Source organism: Salvia splendens, chromosome 15 (assembly GCF_004379255.2).
Source record: "Salvia splendens isolate huo1 chromosome 15, SspV2, whole genome shotgun sequence".
In the NCBI taxonomy this organism is placed as follows: domain Eukaryota; kingdom Viridiplantae; phylum Streptophyta; class Magnoliopsida; order Lamiales; family Lamiaceae; genus Salvia; species Salvia splendens.
In genome coordinates, this window is record NC_056046.1 from 18772112 (window position 1) to 18791821 (window position 19710).

General features: G+C 37.1%; 2 protein-coding genes, 1 long non-coding RNA gene and 1 pseudogene across 7 annotated transcripts; 2 read left to right on the plus strand and 2 right to left on the minus strand.

Annotated features, from left to right (window-relative positions):
* Positions 1–502: 502 nt before the first annotated feature.
* Positions 503–1719, plus strand: LOC121767464 (putative methyltransferase DDB_G0268948). Its single transcript, XM_042163734.1, has 2 exons — positions 503–777; positions 877–1719. Exons 1-2 carry the CDS (start codon positions 511–513, stop codon positions 1528–1530), a joined length of 921 nt encoding a protein of 306 aa, XP_042019668.1. The 5' UTR covers positions 503–510; the 3' UTR covers positions 1531–1719.
* On the minus strand, positions 1258–3622 carry LOC121767465. 3 transcript variants are annotated; one of them, XR_006043114.1, is made up of 5 exons: positions 3422–3622; positions 2421–2544; positions 2224–2306; positions 1591–2076; positions 1258–1396 (listed from the first exon to the last, which is right to left on the minus strand). It is a non-coding gene; the product is annotated as an uncharacterized LOC121767465 (long non-coding RNA). The 3 variants fall into 3 exon arrangements; XR_006043113.1 differs by having other exon boundaries at positions 1591–2024; positions 2421–2555; XR_006043112.1 differs by having other exon boundaries at positions 2421–2555.
* A 5895-nt stretch (positions 3623–9517) lies between these two features.
* LOC121768455 (nuclear intron maturase 3, mitochondrial-like) lies at positions 9518–14277 on the plus strand. Of its 3 annotated transcripts, XM_042164978.1 has the most exons (4): positions 9518–12252; positions 13101–13232; positions 13700–13747; positions 13819–14277. In XM_042164978.1, exon 1 carries the CDS (start codon positions 9889–9891, stop codon positions 12178–12180), a length of 2292 nt encoding a protein of 763 aa, XP_042020912.1. In that variant the 5' UTR covers positions 9518–9888; the 3' UTR covers positions 12181–12252; positions 13101–13232; positions 13700–13747; positions 13819–14277. The 3 variants fall into 3 exon arrangements, with proteins under 3 accessions (XP_042020912.1, XP_042020911.1, XP_042020910.1); XM_042164977.1 differs by having other exon boundaries at positions 13101–13747; XM_042164976.1 differs by having other exon boundaries at positions 13700–14277.
* On the minus strand, positions 13967–14152 carry LOC121769601 (annotated as a pseudogene).
* Positions 14278–19710: the final 5433 nt, after the last annotated feature.

Consider the following 19710-nt stretch of genomic DNA (forward strand, 5'->3'; position numbering starts at 1 on the left):
TTGCAAGTAAAAGCGGAACAAAATAGAATTACATAAACTAAACAAATGTTACTATTCCATATCAATTCTAATTTGAATTGTTCAGTTAAAATTGACTATATGCTTTGAAGATACGATTCATAGGATAGGATCGATTTTCATTAAAGCTTTGTTATTAGTAAGACTTTCTCTCAACTCATTACATGATAAATAAAGAATAAAAATATCCCATTAAAGCCTTTGCCTGTTTTAGCTTTTTTCACACTGCCAATTATTACGAAGACACAAAAAAAAATCTAAAGTGAACTGCTATTTTAGCTATATATAACCAGAAAATTATTACTATCAGTTATACCAAATAAACACAGTTATTTAATTACTCCCAAATACTACTACCAAACAATACAAGTAGTAATAAAGAGTTGGTCCAAGATTGTAGTGGACTTATTGGTATGTGGCTATAAAGAAAGAAGAAGACAAATCTTGTTTCTCTACTTTGACCAACTACACTGGATGAACCTTCCCCAAACAATGACATTGCACCCAACTACTACTATATTATCTAACACATGCTTGACATTAATCTCACTCTTCAAATTATCACAAACACACATAGAGAGTATGGCAGATTTGTTGATCAAGCAGAACTCTGGGGATAATCCTATTTATCAGTCAAAACAGTATTCTGGGGGGAGGCCTAATTACCCAGAAGAACTCTTTCATTTCATTGCTTCCAATACACCCTCTCATGAACTAGCATGGGATGCCGGCACCGGCACTGGCCAAGCAGCATGCTCAGTTAGTCCTCTCTCTCTCTCTCCTTTTCCTGTGCGTGTGTGTGATTTTCTGTGAATCTTGGGTTAGAGTTCTAAATGCATGCTTCATTGATGTGAACAGTTGGCCAAGTTTTACAAGAATGTGATAGCAACAGACATAAGCCCAAAGCAACTAGAATTTGCAGCAAAGCTACCAAACATAACATACCAATGCACTTCCCCAGGCATGTCCATGGATGAGCTCCAAGAGAAGATTGGATCAGAATCCACTTTCGATTTGGTCACCGTAGCTCAAGCAATCCAGTGGTTCCACCTCCCTACGTTCTACCAACAGGTGAAGTGGCTTCTGAAGAAGCCCAACGGTGTGATCGCTGCATGGTGTTACACCACACCGGAAGTTAACCCTACAGTTGACTCATTGTTCCAAAGGTTTTACAACATTGATGCTGGACCTTACTGGAAATCTGGTCCATCCGTGGAATCACCTCGTGAAGTGGTGGACCAGAAGTACACAACCATTGATTTCCCATTTGAACCAGTAGACGGACTGGAGCACAGTGGACCGTTTCGGTTTGACATAGAGAAAGTTATGGATTTGGAGGGCTATTTCACATACTTGAGGTCCTGGTCTTCGTATGAAACTGCTAAAGAAAAAGGTGTGGAGTTGCTCTCAGACAGTGTGGTGGAAGAGTTCATGAGGGCTTGGAATGAAGATGGAAAAATGCAAAAGACTGTCATTTTTCCTGTTTACTTAAGGATGGGGAAAGTATGTTAAGCAACATATGTATTTCATATGCATTTATACATATATACTACGAGCAATTGAACATGTTACCTGAATAATTTCAACGTGGACATGTAGCTGGTCGATGTGGTGCTTGTGCATGATGTTCATTCCTGTAATAAAGCTGTTAAGTTTTGATTGCAAATTTCTGGAATAAGAAATTTATCCAGCTGCTCCTCATTCTTGTCATCCATGTTTTCAACATTGCCATCATAAACAAAAAACAAGTTTCAGAAGTCATTCTATGTCTTTTAATCGGATAATCATTAAAATCAAAAGAACAGTAAAGAGTGTGTTACGGAGAAATGAAAATGCCAAAGATGTCAAATAAGAGAATGCTCCATTATTTTAATGAGAAATAAAACATGGCCATGACGATACCGGATTGGTTTTATTTTCTTCTCCAAGTCCTTCCTGTGCGCAGCCATTTCCACTAACACACTATGACTACTATCTGAGCTATTGCCCACGCGATTGAGCATTGTCTGGGAAAAATATATTGGAACTGAAGTTCATGATTCTCGTTCTGTTTACAAGCTAATGGGCATTCCACAAATTAATAAATTACAGAAAATAGTAGTATTAAAGTGCACCTACATATTTACATACAATATATCTTGAGAAGTGAGAACACAAGACACTACATTAAGCCATTTGAAAGAGGTCCAGTATCACCTACCATACCTTGTAATTAAAATACTGTTGTAGATATTGTCTCTCTTTTGATTCCATTATTGCCAAGTTCGTCTTCCAGTATTCCAATTGAGCTTCACAAGGAGGTACGTCATTTTCCATTTGTGCAAGTGTTATGAAAAGAAAACGATATAAAGCACAATAAACTTGACTTGCTGATCAGATAAAAATAAAACTTGCAGATCCACCTTATCAAGTATGTCAATCGTGCAATTGCCTTCCGAGTATAGTCAAGAAGTTCTTTGGACTCCTGTTAGACTTTAGCCCTCTTCTCTTCTACTGCTGTTTTTCTCAGAGATTGATCCACCATTTCTACAGGAAAACTAAAGCATTTCTCGTAAGTTGGTAGCTCCTTATAAGATTATGGGTAAACATGCTCAGTTCAGTATGCCAAATATTCAATAGATTAGCGACACAGGCAAGTACTTGGGAAGATGATACCACATTTACCGGTAAACTCTCTTGAACCAATCCAACATGCTCTAATATCTCTCTTATCCTAATAGCTGTAATCAGCCAATCATATAAGGTGAACAAGACACAGCACAAAAACAATGAGGTCCGCACAAACATATTACGAAAAACGAGTTGCAGATGTGGCAATCCATATGCATTAGTAGTACTCCCTCTGTTCCACGGTAATTGAGCCATTTCATTTTCTGCGCTCGTTTTGGAAAAATGATAGTTAAAAGTAGTGCAGAAAATGAATGACTCAACTACCATGGAACGGAAAGAGTACTAGACAAGAACGGCAAGGCATGTAGCTGACAGAAATAAAAGTTAGACCTTGTGATTCTGCAGCTTTGTGACGAAAATCATTTGCCACAATGGTTCCAAAAAAAAACTAAACAGTTAAAGAACAGATAAAGAAAATCCAGGAACTCAATATTCACACACTAGAAGTCTAGAACCATGAAATTGGATTTCGTGTTACATTTTAACTCGAAACAGGACATTAAATTTGTAATTATGGTTTCTATGCTAACCTATTAGATTTTCCTAATTCCGTTTCCCCAAATACACATTGGGGAAATACATTGAAAACTAAATCTTCATCAAGGCAGTCCTCAAATTGAACTGGAAAATCAAGCAACTAAAACACAAAGAAAACAGAAAACCTAGTCCTTTCCATAAATGGGATGGAATAGAAATCTCAAAGGCAACGTAAACTATATACATAAAAAAATACCTGAAAATGAAGAAGATCGTCGGCCGGCTAATGATCTGGACAAGAGAATGTGAAGCTATCTTTCATTAAATTGCATTTTTCGCCTTCACGTCTTTGTATTTTGGCCATTCACATTTCGTTTTCTGCCCAGTAATGACACAGTCCATTTCCGTTTTTCTTCACATCACATTTTATCGTTCAGCCCATCTTCGAGAGCCTATTCCTCAGAATCCCACACACTATTTCTATATTATTGATGTTTATTAAATAAAATAAATAACAAAATAAAATTATTAGTAGTAGAAGTTATTCCCTCCTATATTGGTTTTACGATAGAATATGAGTGAAGTGACTCAGTGGAATATGTGACCTTATTACCATTTATGATAAAAATGAAATGTGACTCTTATTATGAGACGGATCGAAATATCAAAATGCGACTTTTTTATTGTGGAATGGATGGAGTAAAAGGCAAAACATAGAAAAAGTAGCTCGCTTTTTAAATACTCCCCCCATCCGTGATTAAATGTCTCATATTTGACCGACACGGGTTTTAAGATATTATTTGACTTTATGTAGTAAAGTGGGTAGAAAAGTTAGCGGAATGCGGGACCTAATTTTATATATTAGTTTTATAATAAAATGTGAGGGAAATGAATTAGTGGGATGTAGGGTCCACTTACCAAATATAGTAAAAGTGAAATGAGACATTTATTGACGGACGGACGAAAAATGAAACTTTGGTCATTTAATGGCGGATGGAGGGAGTAAAGAGTAAGGGCCAAATGTGGTCCTGAACATATGACATTTTTACGATTTTGGTCATAAACATTACATTTTGAATTATTGTATCCAATACATTTGAACTCGGGTCGGAATCAGTCCATTTTGGACGGCTCCGTCTAAAAGTAACGGTCAACTGCTATTTAGCCAATTTTGACCGAATTAAGCATTTTTATTAGATTTTTAAATTATTTAAAAAATAAAAAACATTATTCTAAAAATAATTTAAATTTAAAAATTAAAACCTTTCTCCAAACAAACCCATCACCCACCAATACGTCACTCTCTCCCAGTGTAGAGTGTGCACTCCTCTCTCTGCCCGTACTACCATCTCCGATCTATCTCCGGCGACTGGTGCCTCCAGCAGTAATGGGGACCCTCCCACAGCCGCCGTCGCACCTTCTCGCTTCCTGTATGTTCGATTAGCAACTTGTTCCTTCGGCGGTAGTTGGGTAAACTCCTCACGGCCGCGGTCGCATGGCTGATTTGGTTCAGGATTCGTGGCTGTGATGATTTGTGCTCCGATTTCCTTGTATTCTTGATTAATTTAGTTTCAGTTTTAGTTAATATGATTACAATATTGGTGAATCTGGTTTAATTTGTTGGTTAGTTTTGATTCACTTGTATAAGGTTTAATTTTGTTGAAATGGATAAACTGATACACATCAAATACTAAAGAACACAAACGAGAAGGAGAAAGTTGACACATTTGATTGAACTTTGTAAAATACACACCTAATACAAAGAGTGTTTTTCACCTTATTTATACTCCCTCTACACATAGCTAAGTGCAAGCAATCGAAGCTGAAAAATATCTGTAACTAACTCTGAATTCCAACGGTCGACGACTACAGCTCAGCTCCAACTCATCTTGACACCTCAGTGCCAGCTCAGCATTGAACCACTTCTTCATTAGGTCATCCACAATAGGAATAGCCCAGCAATAGCCCAGCAATAGCCCAGCCATAGCACAGCCACTGCCACATCAGCAGCACTAAAAATCCTCCTGCCACATCATCAAAACAAGCAAATAGCCCAGCAATAGCCCAGCCATAGCCTAGCCACTAATATCCACATCACTATTAACAAATATATACAAAATGAAATAATTAACAATCACACAATATGCGAAATTTAATTTACGAGACATATACGGGAAAAGTTTAATAATACTATTAAAATTTAAAAAAGTACAATAATTTAAAAAGTACATTAATTAAAAAATACGGGAAAAGTTTAATAATACTATTAAGATAGAGAGAATACTCGTTAAAACAAGTGGTGCGAATGAAAATGACGAACAAAGCGCGTATATATAGTGTTTCGAAAAAAAAAAATTTATTTTTTCGCGCTAGGCGGTGCGCTGGGCGATCCCGGCGCTGCAATAGCGCCGAACGGACCGCCCAGCGCCACGCGACCGCCCAGCGCTGCGCGGTTTCTCTCTCCAATCGCCCGCTGGGCGGCTGCAATAGATCGCCCAGCGAACCGCCCAGCGCCGGCGCTCGGCTGGGCGGTCGCTGGGCGCCTATTGTGGATGGCCTTAGCACGACCTACTCTTGGCATTCTTTAGCTCACTTCAACTGTTAGTTTTGATTCACTTTTATAAATACTGGAGTATTACGTTATGTTCTTGGTTAATTTGATTTTAATACTGGTTAATATGGTGGCCATTTTGGTTAATTTGGTTCCATTTTGTGTTTAATTTAGTTGGCTAGTTTGATACCCATCTCCAGACGCAAAGGATCTCCTACTCCAAAACTCCTATTACATTCTCATTTCAACACGTGCAACACAATAAAATAATGTTATAAACATGTAAGCGATGTTGGGATTTTGTAACATTATTTTATTGTGTTGTGATCTCCAAAAAGGGCTGGTTGAGAAAATAATTCAGAAAGTATTTCTAAATTTTTTTAAAAAATTAAAACATCTAATAACAATGCTTAGTTCGGTCAAAATAGGCTTAACAGCCGTTGATCGTTACTTTTAGATGAAGCCGTCCAAAATGGACTGATTCCGACCCAAGTTCAAATGTATAGGATGCAATAATTCAAAACATAATGTTTAGGACCAACAAAATCATAAAAAACATTATATGTTTTGGACTAATTTTGATCTTTACTCTTAAATAAATAAATAAAAGTAGCTTTGGAACCATCATCCATTTTCAATTTTTTCTTTAGTGCGTTGATGGTCAGTGACAGATCCAGAACTTTTATCTGGGGGTACGAATTGTACGATAAATAATTATACTCCTTCCGTCCCAGTTTAAGAGTCATGTTTTGCCATTTCCGTCCGTCCCATTTAGAATTTACCATATTTTGCCATAAAATTTAACCTTATTGTTGATGAAATTTACACTCGAATGTTATTACTTTCATAAAAATAAAACAAAATAAATTTCTAAACATACAAAAAGTCAAAAGGGTCTCACTTTCCACTACCTCACTTCAATTATTACATACTCCAACAACCGCTACCCCAATTTATTTATTACACACTTCACCAATTTTTTAAAACCCGTGATATAATTAAATCTTATTCTTAAACTGAGACTGAGGGAGTATTATATAAGGAGTATTAAAAATAATAAAAAAATAGTAGCGTAACAAACCTAATACTCCTAGTTTGTATTTGTAAAAAAGAAACACAAAACAAAATAAGAAATATGGCAAACTATTTAATTTTGAACTTTAAAATTCATACCTAAACATTAAAAATATAGCTGAAATAAAAATATATATATAGATAATCTTTGAAAGAAACTCAGATTTGTACTACTTAATATTAAGAATATAATTGAAATAAAAAATAACTTAATATTAAGAATATAATTGAAATAAAAAAATAAAATGCAGTACATACCTAATCTTTGAAAAAGAAAATAGACTAACTGAATATTCAAATTTTATACCACATCAAGAATATATTTAGTAGATCATTTATAAATATTCTAGGCTAACTGAATTTTCAATTTATACTCATGAATATAATTCAAATTAAAGTACAAAACATTGAAAAACTACCTAGAGATAGAAGTAAAGATTCAGCGAGCCGTATTTATAGAATTTTTGAAAAAAAATACTCCCTCCGTTTCTCTATAGTTGAGTCATTTTTCCATTTTGGGAAGTTTCCTCATAGTTGAGTCATTTCCCTATATAACAACTTTTTTCTCTTTCTTACTTTATTATCTCTACTTTATTCACTTTCTACTTTATTCTCTCTACTTTTTTCCCTCTCTTACTTTTTATCTATTTATTTAACACATTTAACATCTCTTTCTTAAACTCCGTGCCGAAAAGTTTTACCTTAACTATGAAGAAACGGAGGGAGTATAAAATAATTGGGACGTCCGCACGGACGTCCGTGGGGTCAATGCAATGGCGGACGTCTGCAATGACGTCACGACGGACGTCCCGGGAACGCCGTGAAACTCCGGTGTCCGTAGCGGACGTCCGCATCCGAGTCACCTTTGCACAATGGCGGAGGTCCCGAGCGGACTTCCGGCACGCAGGTCGGACGTCCGCCGGGACGGGCGCCATTGTGGATGCTCTTAAGGTAACCCTATTTCTTTTGTTATTTTATTTGAATGAAACAGAAAAATTAACGGTGTTAATCAATTTAGTAAAATGTATTACTTTAAAACACTAACAAAACATTTTTTATGTTACATGTTAACTTGAAATTTTTTGTATCAATGTGAAACACTAGTGAAACATTTTGTATATACGGTGCAATTTTCTCGTATTTAGAAGTGGAGAGAACATCTTTTTTGGTTCATGAACTTTGTCAAAGTATCATTTTAGGTCTGTGAACTTTGAAAATATCATTTAAGGTCCGTCAACTATGAGTTAACCTAAATTGAAATACTTTTTTACTATTTCCAAAAAATTTTCGGACGAAAATATCCTTAATACCTTGAAGAGTGTATATTTTTACTAAACTTATCACATACTCATATTTTTTTATAAATATCTTTACTATATACTTTTGACGAATTTTCTAAATATAATTTGACCTTCAACAATATTATCACTTAATTTTGTGACATGCAAGAAAAGTTCATTCTTCAACTTTTTATAATTAAGTAATTTTAAAATATTTTTAAGGTATAAATACTCGTAAAAATTAATGTCACAATCAATAGACGATACTTGAAGAATTATTTAATTATTTAAATTACACGTTAACCCCTCAACGCTTTATCAATAATTTTTCATACATAATTAAATAATTAAAATACAATTGTTTATGTTATGTTGAGTATTATCTAATTTATTTTCCTATAATATTATATAGCATATTTTATATAATATCACAAATTATTCAAAATAAATAATTAAGTATTAATTTATACTATAATTTAAAATGAAGATTAAATAATTTTTTACTAAATAATTGATAAAAAAAACCGCCTATATCCTAAAACAAGTAATAAATAGTACATAACATAAACTTTCACTATTTTAAGGGCATCCACAATGTTGCGGATGTCCCCGCGGACATCCCAAAAACACCTCCTGCCACGTTATAAGGACTTCCCACTACACAGTGACGGACATCTTCAAGGACATACGACGGACTTCCCACAATAATAAAAATTCACAAATTCACCAAATTAAACAATTTACGGAATTAAAATTTTGACACGAATACGGAGAAAATGCAACCACTATAATTAAAAAAAGTTACATAATTATTAAAAAAACATACATAATTTCTAAAAAAAATACATAGTTAAAACAAAAATACATAGTTCAACGAACCGTATATATTGTTGGTTATTTTAGTGTCATTGGATTAACTAGATTGATCAATATTGTCATAATGAGACATCATATAAGTTTGGAAGTGCGGAGTGCACGCTTGTTTGAATTCATTATGATTAGACGGGGTTCGGGGGCAGCGCCCCCGAGTAGTGGGGTCCAAGAGCCAGAGCCCCTGGCTGGGGTCGAGCCATTAAAGTTGCTGTGTAGAAAATTAATCCGGAAATATAATTTCTGATAGTCGAATGACTGATTTACAATGTTCGAAACTCCTTAAAAATCTCCCTAACATATATAGAGTTTTTTTAAAAAAAATCAAGACGTCCGTCGTGTCAACACAATGGCGGACGTCTCGAGAACGCCGTGAAACTCCGGTGTCCGCAGCGGACGACCGTATCCGTGCCTCTCTCGCCTAATGGCGGATGTCAGTCGGGACGACCACCATTACGTATCCTATCTACAAATCCATATATATCCTATCTACAAATACAGGGAGTATTAAGAATTTTATTTATGACCGAGCCCATTACATATATGCTAATTTAAACCGAAATATTGGGCTAAAAAAAAACCGAAATATAATTTTCTCTCTGTACAGAAAATTTCGCCGCTCCTTCCCCCTCTTCTCTCTGCATCTCAGAAAAATTTCTTCGCCAACTTCTTCAATCGTCAAGCATCTCCATAAATCAGATAATTCCTAGCTTCTATTCCAAAATACATAATTATGAGGGATCCAATTGCAATTTTCAGAAGCTTCATAAAGTGAAATGCAGTAGCTATAGTGCTACTGCATCTTTGGAGGTGAATTCTACTCCAAATATGGGTTTTACAGGATGGTTGGGGATGCGTGAAGAATTGCAGGGGAGATCCTCCGCTTGAGGTCAAGACGGAGCTCCGTCCGGCAGCACTCAAATATTTTCCTTTTGATTGTCACTGCAGATGGTATATTGCATATATTTTGAGTCCCCTTCCACCCCACAAATGCTCGCTAAGCTCCTCCGGCAACCCAGATTCGCCGCCGTCAAGCGTTCCCTCTTCTCCACCCTTCAACTTCCACCACCACCTCTTCAAAACTCCGCCCTCCAATCACTAGTCCTCTCCCACTATCGCCACGGCAAATTCCACAGCATCCTCCAAAACGTCGTCGCTTCTCCCTCCCTCCTCCTCACCGCCTGCCACAATCTCCGCAACCATGCCTCCCACTCGCCGCTCACTCTCGATTCCCTCTCGACTCACTACTTCTCCCTGCAAGACCTCTCCTCTCAGCTCTCCAACAACTCGCTCGACGTCCAATCGTGCTGCGTTTCCGTTTCCCAACAATCACGGAAAGGTGAAGCCCTAATTTTGCCCAATCTAAAGCTCAAAGTTGTACTCGAAGCTATTAGGATTGTACTTGAAGTCATTTATGATGATAGGTTCGTCACATTTTGCTACGGCGGCCGCGCGAATATGGGCCGCCACACCGCAATTAGATATTTGAAGAGTTCGGTGGAGAACCCTAGCTGGTGGTTTACTGTTAAATTCGATGATCAGTTGTTTCAATCTAGACATGTTGATAACCTGTGCTTGATACTAGGGCAGAAAATTGATGATTGTGATTTGCTTGATTTGATAAGAAGGTTATTCGATTGCAGAGTAGTTTCTGTAAATTTGGGGAGAATATGTTCAGGCAGAGGGCTGCCGCAAGAATGTGCATTGAGTTCGATCTTGATTAATGTCTACCTCAATGAATTTGATAAGGAAATTCAAGAAATACGCCTGAAAACAAATGAGGAGAATCCGAGGTTCAGGGAAAACGAGCTTGCTGGCTCTTACTCGATTTTTCATAAGCCGTTGAAGGTTTTTGCTGTCCGGTATTTAGATGAGATATTGATAATAACAAATGGTACTAAGATGATGACGATGGATTTGAAGAAGAGGGTTGTAAGGTTTCTAGATGAGGAGTTGGATTTGAAGGTGGATAGACAGGTAACCGTTATTCACAGCGCGGTTTCTGAAAAGATTGAGTTCATGGGGATGGAGCTTCAGGCCGTTGCGCCTTCAGTCATCCGACCAAGAAAGTCACAGAAGGCGATTAGGGCGCATAAGAAGCATCTAAGGCAGAAGCAAGTCAGGCTAATGGAGTTGAAAAATGCAAGAGAGAGAACTAGGAAGAAGTTGGGGATGAAGTTATTGAGCCATGTTTATAAGAAGTTGAAGCAAAGCAATGGATTCAAATTTGATTTCCAGATAGAGGATGAAGTGAGGCAGATTTTCAGCACTTGGGCTGATGAAGTGGTGCAGGAGTATTCGACATCTGTGGATGAGAGATGGGAATGGCATCGGATGCTATCAGCCGGGGACTTCCTCTCCTTGAGGAGGATTAGGGATCAGCTGCCACATGAGCTTGTTGATGCGTATGACAACTTCCAACTGCAAGTGGACAAGCATTTGAAGCCGGTGAAAGCCAAGAGGGAATTGGAGGAAGAAATGAGAAGGCGAGAGGAGGAAGAGGAAGAGAGTTATGCTCGAAGAACAGTTGAGGATTTGACGAGGCGGTGCATCAAAGTTGAGGCACCAATTGAACTTCTAAAGGAGGCAGTCAAGATGGTTGGGTTTACAAACCGAATGGGTCGGCCATGGCCTCTCAGTTTGCTCACGGTTCTTGAAGATATCGACATTATCAAGTGGTACGCTGGGGTGGGTAGAAGATGGCTGGATTTCTACTGCTGCTGTCACAATTTCAAGAAAGTTAAGATTATCATAAGCTATCATCTTAGATTCTCTTGCATCCTAACTTTAGCAGAGAAGCACGAAGCCACCAAGCGCGCAGCTATAGGCCATTTCTCCAAGGATTTGAAGGTATCCGATGCTGATGGAACTGAACAAGTGTACTTTCCTTCAGAAAGGGAGATCATAATGATGGGAGATAGAAATCTCTCCGATCCCAAGCCTGTAGATGGCGCTCTGACAATGGCGTTGATCAGGTTGGCCTCGTTTGAGCCTCATCACCGATGCACTGCTCACTTCTGCAGCAGATCAGACACGGCGTTTTACAGGATTCATCTACTGCAGAACCATCTCGATGTGGATCCATTAGATGAGAAATCTTGGGTTCGTGGAATGGGCGCGATCCATGACTGTCTAGAGAGGAAATGTGCTCCTCTTTGTGATCACCACATTAGTGAATTATACATGGGAAGATTGACTCTGCAAGATCTTGATTGCACTGCTTTTGTAGATGTAGACTGATTGTACAGTTCAGGCTTAAAACGAGCATTTTGCACTGCCGAGATAATAGCAAAAGGCTGTGGGGTAATTGAGGTATGACTGGATGATCATATTGTAGCTTTGGTTTTCATGATTCTTATCTTCTTGCAGTGAAGTGTTGATGTAAAGTACTTTTCATGAATCTACCTTTATGCAGTCTCACTTATTTGTTGCGGTAATAACTTTGTATTTATGAGCTGGCTGTTAGTTTTTGCACTAAAGGAAATTTTGAAACTTGCAGCACAACTAGGAGAATGGTTGGTGAAATCAGGATCAATATTTATTTATTTAGTTAGTTAAGAAAAGAAGGGAATCTAGAAAAATAAAATGAGATTCTAGTTATTTTAATTTCTTGTCCAAGTTCAGTGTCTTCATTCATTGTTGTATTTAGTTTAACAAACTTTTATTGGTTTGTATGGTTTTGTAGTAGAGTACTTTCTGGTGTTGAGTATTAGATTAGAGGTAGGAGGTGTGTTTACCATGATAGCAATTTAATTTATTTTCCATAAAAATTAAAGTGAAGGCATGCAACGCTTATATAGTAAAATGGCATACCATTTGGATGATTGACCGATATGCTCTCATGCGCCATACATGTCTAGCCAAATTGTCTCACTGGAATTGGTGATTCGTATATCCCATATAGTTCATGATGAAACCAATCACCAAAAGCGTGGAAAGTGTAGCCCTTTATGTTTTGTTCAGTTAACCGCTGTCTTTGGTTCTGATTGGTTACTGTACAACATGGAATGTGTGACTTTAGAGATCAATCTGACTCAGATGATACCTTTTTTAATGTTGTAATTAAAGAGTTTCATACCTGTTTTTGTCAGAGCTTGTTAGCTTTGGGCACTATCTTTCAGGTAACACATATCCTAAATAATGTGTTTTGCTTGCATCAGGTTGCTAAAGAAGCGGACTTAAGGGAGAGACATCTTGGAGACCTTCAAGGTGTTGTCTTTCATGAAGCTCAGAGAGTCAAACCAGAAGCTCATAAAGCATTTGTTTCTTCCCATGAAGATCAAGAAATTCCAGTATATTCTCTCTCACTCTCTCCACATTCACGCGCACACACTAACTTATAGTTATCTTGGTGCTCTATGTTTTGCAGGAGTTAGTATGCATTCTTTAAGAGTTTATTTTCTTAGAGTACTAATGATTGGATACTTGGATTGGAAATTTATTCCTAATGGGTTCATTTTGTTTGTCCAGTTGACCTAATCATTGCACTCCATTTAACTTAATACTCTTATGCAAAACTGCATCATTATTGGAAGTATTTTTTGTAAAGTTCTCACATAGATATTTGTCTATGTACCGAGGTACGAGCCTATAGAACAGATCCTGTTCAAGTAAGGTCGTGACAGCTATTCTCTACTACCTATTTTAAATATATGTGGTTTACTATCTATAAATTCGATGTGGGATAATGATTTTTTGTGCTAAATAGTTTCACTCTGTCAAATATTGTTGTGATTCTTTTCCTTTTATGGCCTTGTAGTTTATTGTTGTTTCCATATTGTGGGGGCTGAGGAAGAATCCGATAAGGGTGAGTACACGAACTGGCACTCGAGTTTCTTTATCCGATGGTTCTTTAACGCTGCATTCGAGGCTTCTCAGGATGCTCAGCAAAAATTAAGTAAACAAGATTGTGAGTACACGAACTGGCACTCGAGTTTCTTTATCCGATGGTTCTTTAACACTGCATTCGAGGCTTCTCAGGATGCTCACCAAAAATTAAGTAAATAAGATTTTAAAAAAGAAGAGAAGTCTGTCAGACATCCAAGAACGTTCATCTACTGCACAGTGGGCCAGAAACTAGACCACAGCGCTGTTAATCACGCTCAGGCTGGGCAGCCATGGCTCATTGTCCAAACTTGGTTTTCTGTCTCCTTAGAAATCAAGGATACGGAAGTACGGGCTTATAGAACAAATCATGTTCAAGTAAGGTCGTGATAGCTATGCTTTACTACCTCTTTTAAACATGTGTGGTCTAGTTTATAAAAATCCGATGTGGGATGAATATTTGTGCTAAATAGTTTCATTGTGTTAAAGATTGTTGTGATTCTTTTCCTTTTATGGTCTTTTAGTTTATCGTTGTTTCCATTTTGTGGGGGCTGATGAAGACTCTGATGAGGGCAAACACACAAACTTACATTGTTGTGTTTTAGAACCCTAAAAAGCTTAACCTTGGACTTGCTTGATTTCGATGAAGTTATGTAACTGCTCTGGTTTGTAGTGAAAACTTGAATGCTTCGTCCCTTGTCTGTGTTATGGAATGAAGTAATCTGTGTGTATAATCTTATGCTTGCAGTTGTATTTAGGAATAGAGTTAATCCTACTTATCGAACAACACCATTAATGTAATATCCCTCAACAGGGCTTAGTTAGAAATATATTCTTACGATGTAAAATTTGTTCCAACATCGTGTTAGAAATAAACAATTTTCTAAAACGAGAAAAGAAAGGTTTAAAACTTCATGATAATGTAAAGCAATGTTGTTTACAATAAGAATATGATGAAAATAAGAGCATATAACAGAAACTGTGAAAATCAAATGATTTGGAAATATTGGTTTATCACGCAAAATATGCCTATAGTGGCCAAGTTGGGTCCACAGGGACATTCCTTTGTGGGAGGGAGGAGGGTGTGGGACCCAGCTAGACCGCCCAGCTATGCCCAAAAGTTCGGCCTTGGGCTGAGAAGTGCTCGGCCGACATAGAACATCGTTGTGCTAGCACGGACCCAAAGCGAGTTAAACGGAATATGGTCATCCTCCCGCACACATGATCCAATGTGTGTATCGCTCGGGTGTTACAAATAAGGATACCAGAGACAAGGATAAATTTATGCCTGTTGAGATATAATGAATGCATTCCTTTCATTACTTGACATTTCTTATATCAAGGAGCTGTTTCCCGAGAATTCTATGAGTTTAGCTAGCCATAGACAAATAACTTAAAACAAATGAAGGAAAAGACATGGTAAAGATAAAACAAACTAGGTAGAGATATGTGGAGAAATCTATCGTCTTTTCTTCCTTGAATTCTTGAACCTTCTTGCTTGATTTGATTCTCGAACTCTTGCATGAATAATGAGTGAATTATGTGAGTAGTATAAGTTTATGAAGTGTTTCAAGATTGTCCAAAAGATGAGACAAAGGTACTCAAAATTAGGGGTGGGTCGGTACGGTATACCGTACCGACCGTGCCATACCGCATACCATACCGGAAATTACGGTATGACAAAATTTCATACCGATACCATACCGAATTTTCGGTATACAGGTATACCGAAAATTCGGTATGATAATTTTTTATACCGTTACCATACCGTTATTGCGGTATACTGTACCGTGTTTCGGTATACCGTTAAAAACGGTATACCGAAACACGGTACGGTATACCGTAATAACGGTATGGTAACGGTAACGGTATACCGGAAATAACCTATTTTGTCCAAAATATTTAAAATAACAATTCAAGTATTCAACTATTTAACACAAGCCCAAAACAATAAAACTTCATCACAGTCAAATCTTGTTCATAGCATTCAAATTAATAAAACTTCAATATTCAAATCCAAAACAATATATGAAGTTACGATCAACAACAATATCTTCATTTCTTGCAACCTCGTTGTCTTCATTTCTCAAAATTCCACAAAAAATCGTTGAAGATGACCCTGCATTTGATAACCTTTATTAATAGTCGAGCATAATCACAATACACAAACAACCAAACCAAAAGAAAGCAGTTTCGAGGAAGAAGGATTTACTCAAATGGGCTGCCACTGCCACTGCCACAATCCCAACTACCTCTTCCAACAGCAGCCAACTATTTTTCTTAACACCCCCCACCAAAAAAAATTAGGAGATGAAATTTGTTGGATAATATTAGTACCTCATTGTTTGTTGGATCAAGTAGTAGATAAAACTTGAGAATCATCTTGACTCATGTGTGCATCTACAAAAGAAACACAAAAGTAATTAACATCTATAAGACAAAGAAACTTAATAAATTAAAATAACACTTACTCTTTTCAATTTCTTCAATTTCTTTATACAAATCAAGGTCATCATCAGTTGGATCCTTATATAAGCTGAACTTATCTGCTTTGAGCCAATCATTCGTGCACACCAATGTCTCTACCATTTTTGGACTCAAGTTGGTCCTAAAAGGATCCACAACCCTTTTACCCAAGCTAAAAGCGGATTCACTAGCAGCTGTTGAGCTTGGAATTGCAAAGATATCCTTTGCAATGAGTGAAAGGATTGGATATCTAGTTCCACTTCCTTTCCACCAATCCAAAAGATCAAAAGAAGGATCAGACCGCTGCTCCATCTCATCGGCTAGGTACTTATCCACTTCGTTTGATATTTGCTTGAGTTGGTCTTGAGAAATCTCTTCTTGCACTCCATTGAAAATTTCATCAAAGAGATGCAAACCACCTTGACTGATATTGTCATCATTGTCCACATGTTCTAGGTACAGCTTCTCAGTCTGAGTGGACAAGGTGTCATTCACCCCCTTGTACTCTCCCCACAAACATACCAAGTCATTTTTAAAACGATCACATAACTCTTGAAGCTCTTGATCATCGTCTCTCAATTTATTGCCTCTCAATTTCTTGATGCTTACCTTAAGCATTTTGAGCTTGTTCCTTGGATCCAGAACACTAGCAATAAAAATCAATGGATTCATCTTATTCCAATTCCCCCAGTATTTTTCAAATTTCACCTTCATTGCTTTTGCAATATCTTGAAGAATCGGATCTGAATAATCACTGCACTTTTTCTCAATCTCAATTTGTAGATCGAACATTGAAATTGAAATCAAATGAGATGTAGGAGTTTTTGATGCACTTAACCCTAAAGTCGCATCATAAAAATTCTTGAGAAAATGTACAAATGCTTTTGCATTATCCCAATCATCTGCAAGTGGAGGCCCCATTCTTTTCTATTTATTCTATTTTGAATAATAGAGAAGTTAAAGTACATAAAAAGAGATACCATATATCTCCAATTCCACCTAGATACATAATTATGGAAGCAATTTAAATATAACCACACTTTTAAATAATATGGAAGGTTTATGCACATTCCATATAACAGATGCACTATATTTAAACATTTAATACTATATAATTGGGGATCACAATCATTTTTATTATTATACCAGTAGTTTTAGTTTTAAAAATTTGTTAATTTAAAGCTTTATCATGCAACAATCATCTGTCGTATTTTAGTTTATAAAGTTTTTCATGCTATATTGAAAATAATTACTAATATAATAAAATTAATTTTTAGATAATCTTATTATTATCATTATCATTATTATTATTATTAATTCTTTTTATAATTTAATAATGTATAACCTGGGTATAATATTCATAAAATTACTATGCAATGAAAAAATAAAACAAGAGCTACACTATATAATTATTAATATACTTAGTTTAATCTATACCTATATAATCTTTCATATTGTTATTTTAATTTATAGTTTCAACTAACAAAACTGAAGTTATTCTTACACTTTTATTTGTCTAGATTGTTCCAATAGTTTATTCATCCTTCAATTTAAGTAGTAGTATATAAAATACGATAACATACAATGAATTAAACACTAATTAAACGATTTGATTCATTTTCAGCTGCACATATTTTTAATTGAAATTTTATGAAATGGGACGAAGAATAAAACAATTTTTAATTACTTTGTATATTTGGAATATGACATTACACAAAGAATCATATACTAAATGGTGTGAGTTAATACAAATTCTTTCAAATGTGCTTTGTTGAAACATATTCTCGAATCCCGATATCGTATTTCCAATCTTCTTTCGGTGTTATGTGTTATTGTGTTTATTATATTTAATAGGATGAGTTGATAAAAAAATAATTGTGAATTTGTTTGAATAAATTATCATTTGAATGTTTAATTTTATTGTATTAATCAATGTATTAATTTTTTTAAATATAATATATATATATATATATATATATATATATATATATATATATATATATATATATATATATATATAATAATCTATCGGTATACCGGTATACCGCGGTATACCGAATATTCGGTATATACCGCGGTATATCGGTATACCGAATATTCGGTATATACCGAAGATTCGGTATACCGCAGTATACCGGTATACCGTGGATTCGGTATACCGCGGTATACCGCGGTATAGCAAAATTGATACCGTTACCGTACCGAAACACTACGGTACGATATCATACCGTACCGGAAACTGCGGTATACCGAAAAATCGGTATTTTCGGTATTTTTCCGGTACGGTAAGTCCGGTATTTCGGTATTTCGGTATAATTTCCCACCCCTACTCAAAATTAGGTTGAGAAGAGATCGAACTTTAAAATGTAAGAAATCAGGTCAAATCTCGCCAACTGCAACATTCCAGCTGGTCACCGTGGATCTTTTGTTCCCTCGGTGCAATCCAACAAGTTGTTGGGTTGGATTAGTGCGAAGTCAGCGGGATCTTCTGGTTCCTCGGTGGCATTCAATCGGGTCATTAGGTTCCCACCCTTTCGAAGTCAGTGAATCACTGGCTTTTCTTGGTCCTTCCTGGAGCTGACAGGTCGTGCAGATTGGGTCGTTATCGGGTCAATCCAATATCGACTCAACACAATAAGGCCAAACCCAAACTCAATCCGAACCCAACCCGAAATCTTTAAATAATGAATATAAATTTTAATGAAATATAGAAACTAGGAATTAAAAACAATATAAAGATTTACAAAAACATAAATGTGATTATAAATAAAATTGGATCATAACAAATCATTTTATCTTACTTAACCATTTTGATTTAAGCCCAGAATTAATTAAATTCGAAATCGGGCCTCACATTCACCATGCACTGCAGCCCCAATTTATTTAGACGTAGTTGGGCTCGAATTTATATTTGTATAGCCCAAATAATTAAATCATGAGTGCAAATAAAGAAACCCACATTCAAATACCCTGGGTCTTCTTCTTCCTCCCTCATTCACAAAAAAAAAATGACTCTCCCTTCCTCCCTGCCTTGTCGCCGCCGTCCCACCGCTCTACCAGCGCTGCCGTCTCCGGCAGCGTCCCCTTCCCCCTCTCGTCTCTCTCTCCCTCCCTTCTCTTCCTCTTTCTCTCTTCTCTCCAGCCTCGCGCCGCCGCCCCCTCTCTCTCTCTCCTGATATGCCGCCGCCACCACTGTGTATGCACAGGCGGCGGCTTCGCCGGCCTCCTCCCGGCAGTCCGGCAGTATCCGGACAGCAGCAGTTTGCACTCTCTCTCTCTCTCGGTCGGTTTCTCTCCCCCTTCACCGTACCGCCGCCGCCGCCAATCCGCCCCCGCCGCCCAGCTTCCACTCCATCACCTCCTTCCTCTCCCACTCCTTCTTTATCTCCCTCGGCTCTGCCGCCGCCACCACTGTGCATGCACAGGCGGCGGCCTCGGCCTCCTCCGCGCCTCGCACCGTCGGCCGCCGCCACTGTCGAC

Excerpts from the sequence above, each read along its gene's own strand:
- LOC121768455 (XM_042164977.1), top strand. The coding sequence starts at position 9,889 with ATGGTATATTGCATATATTTTGAGTCCCCTTCCACCCCACAAATGCTC.
- LOC121767464 (XM_042163734.1), top strand. The coding sequence starts at position 511 with ATGACATTGCACCCAACTACTACTATATTATCTAACACATGCTTGACA. Across the intron at positions 778-876 it reads CTGGCCAAGCAGCATGCTCA|TTGGCCAAGTTTTACAAGAA; the intron begins GTTAGTCCTCTC and ends TGATGTGAACAG.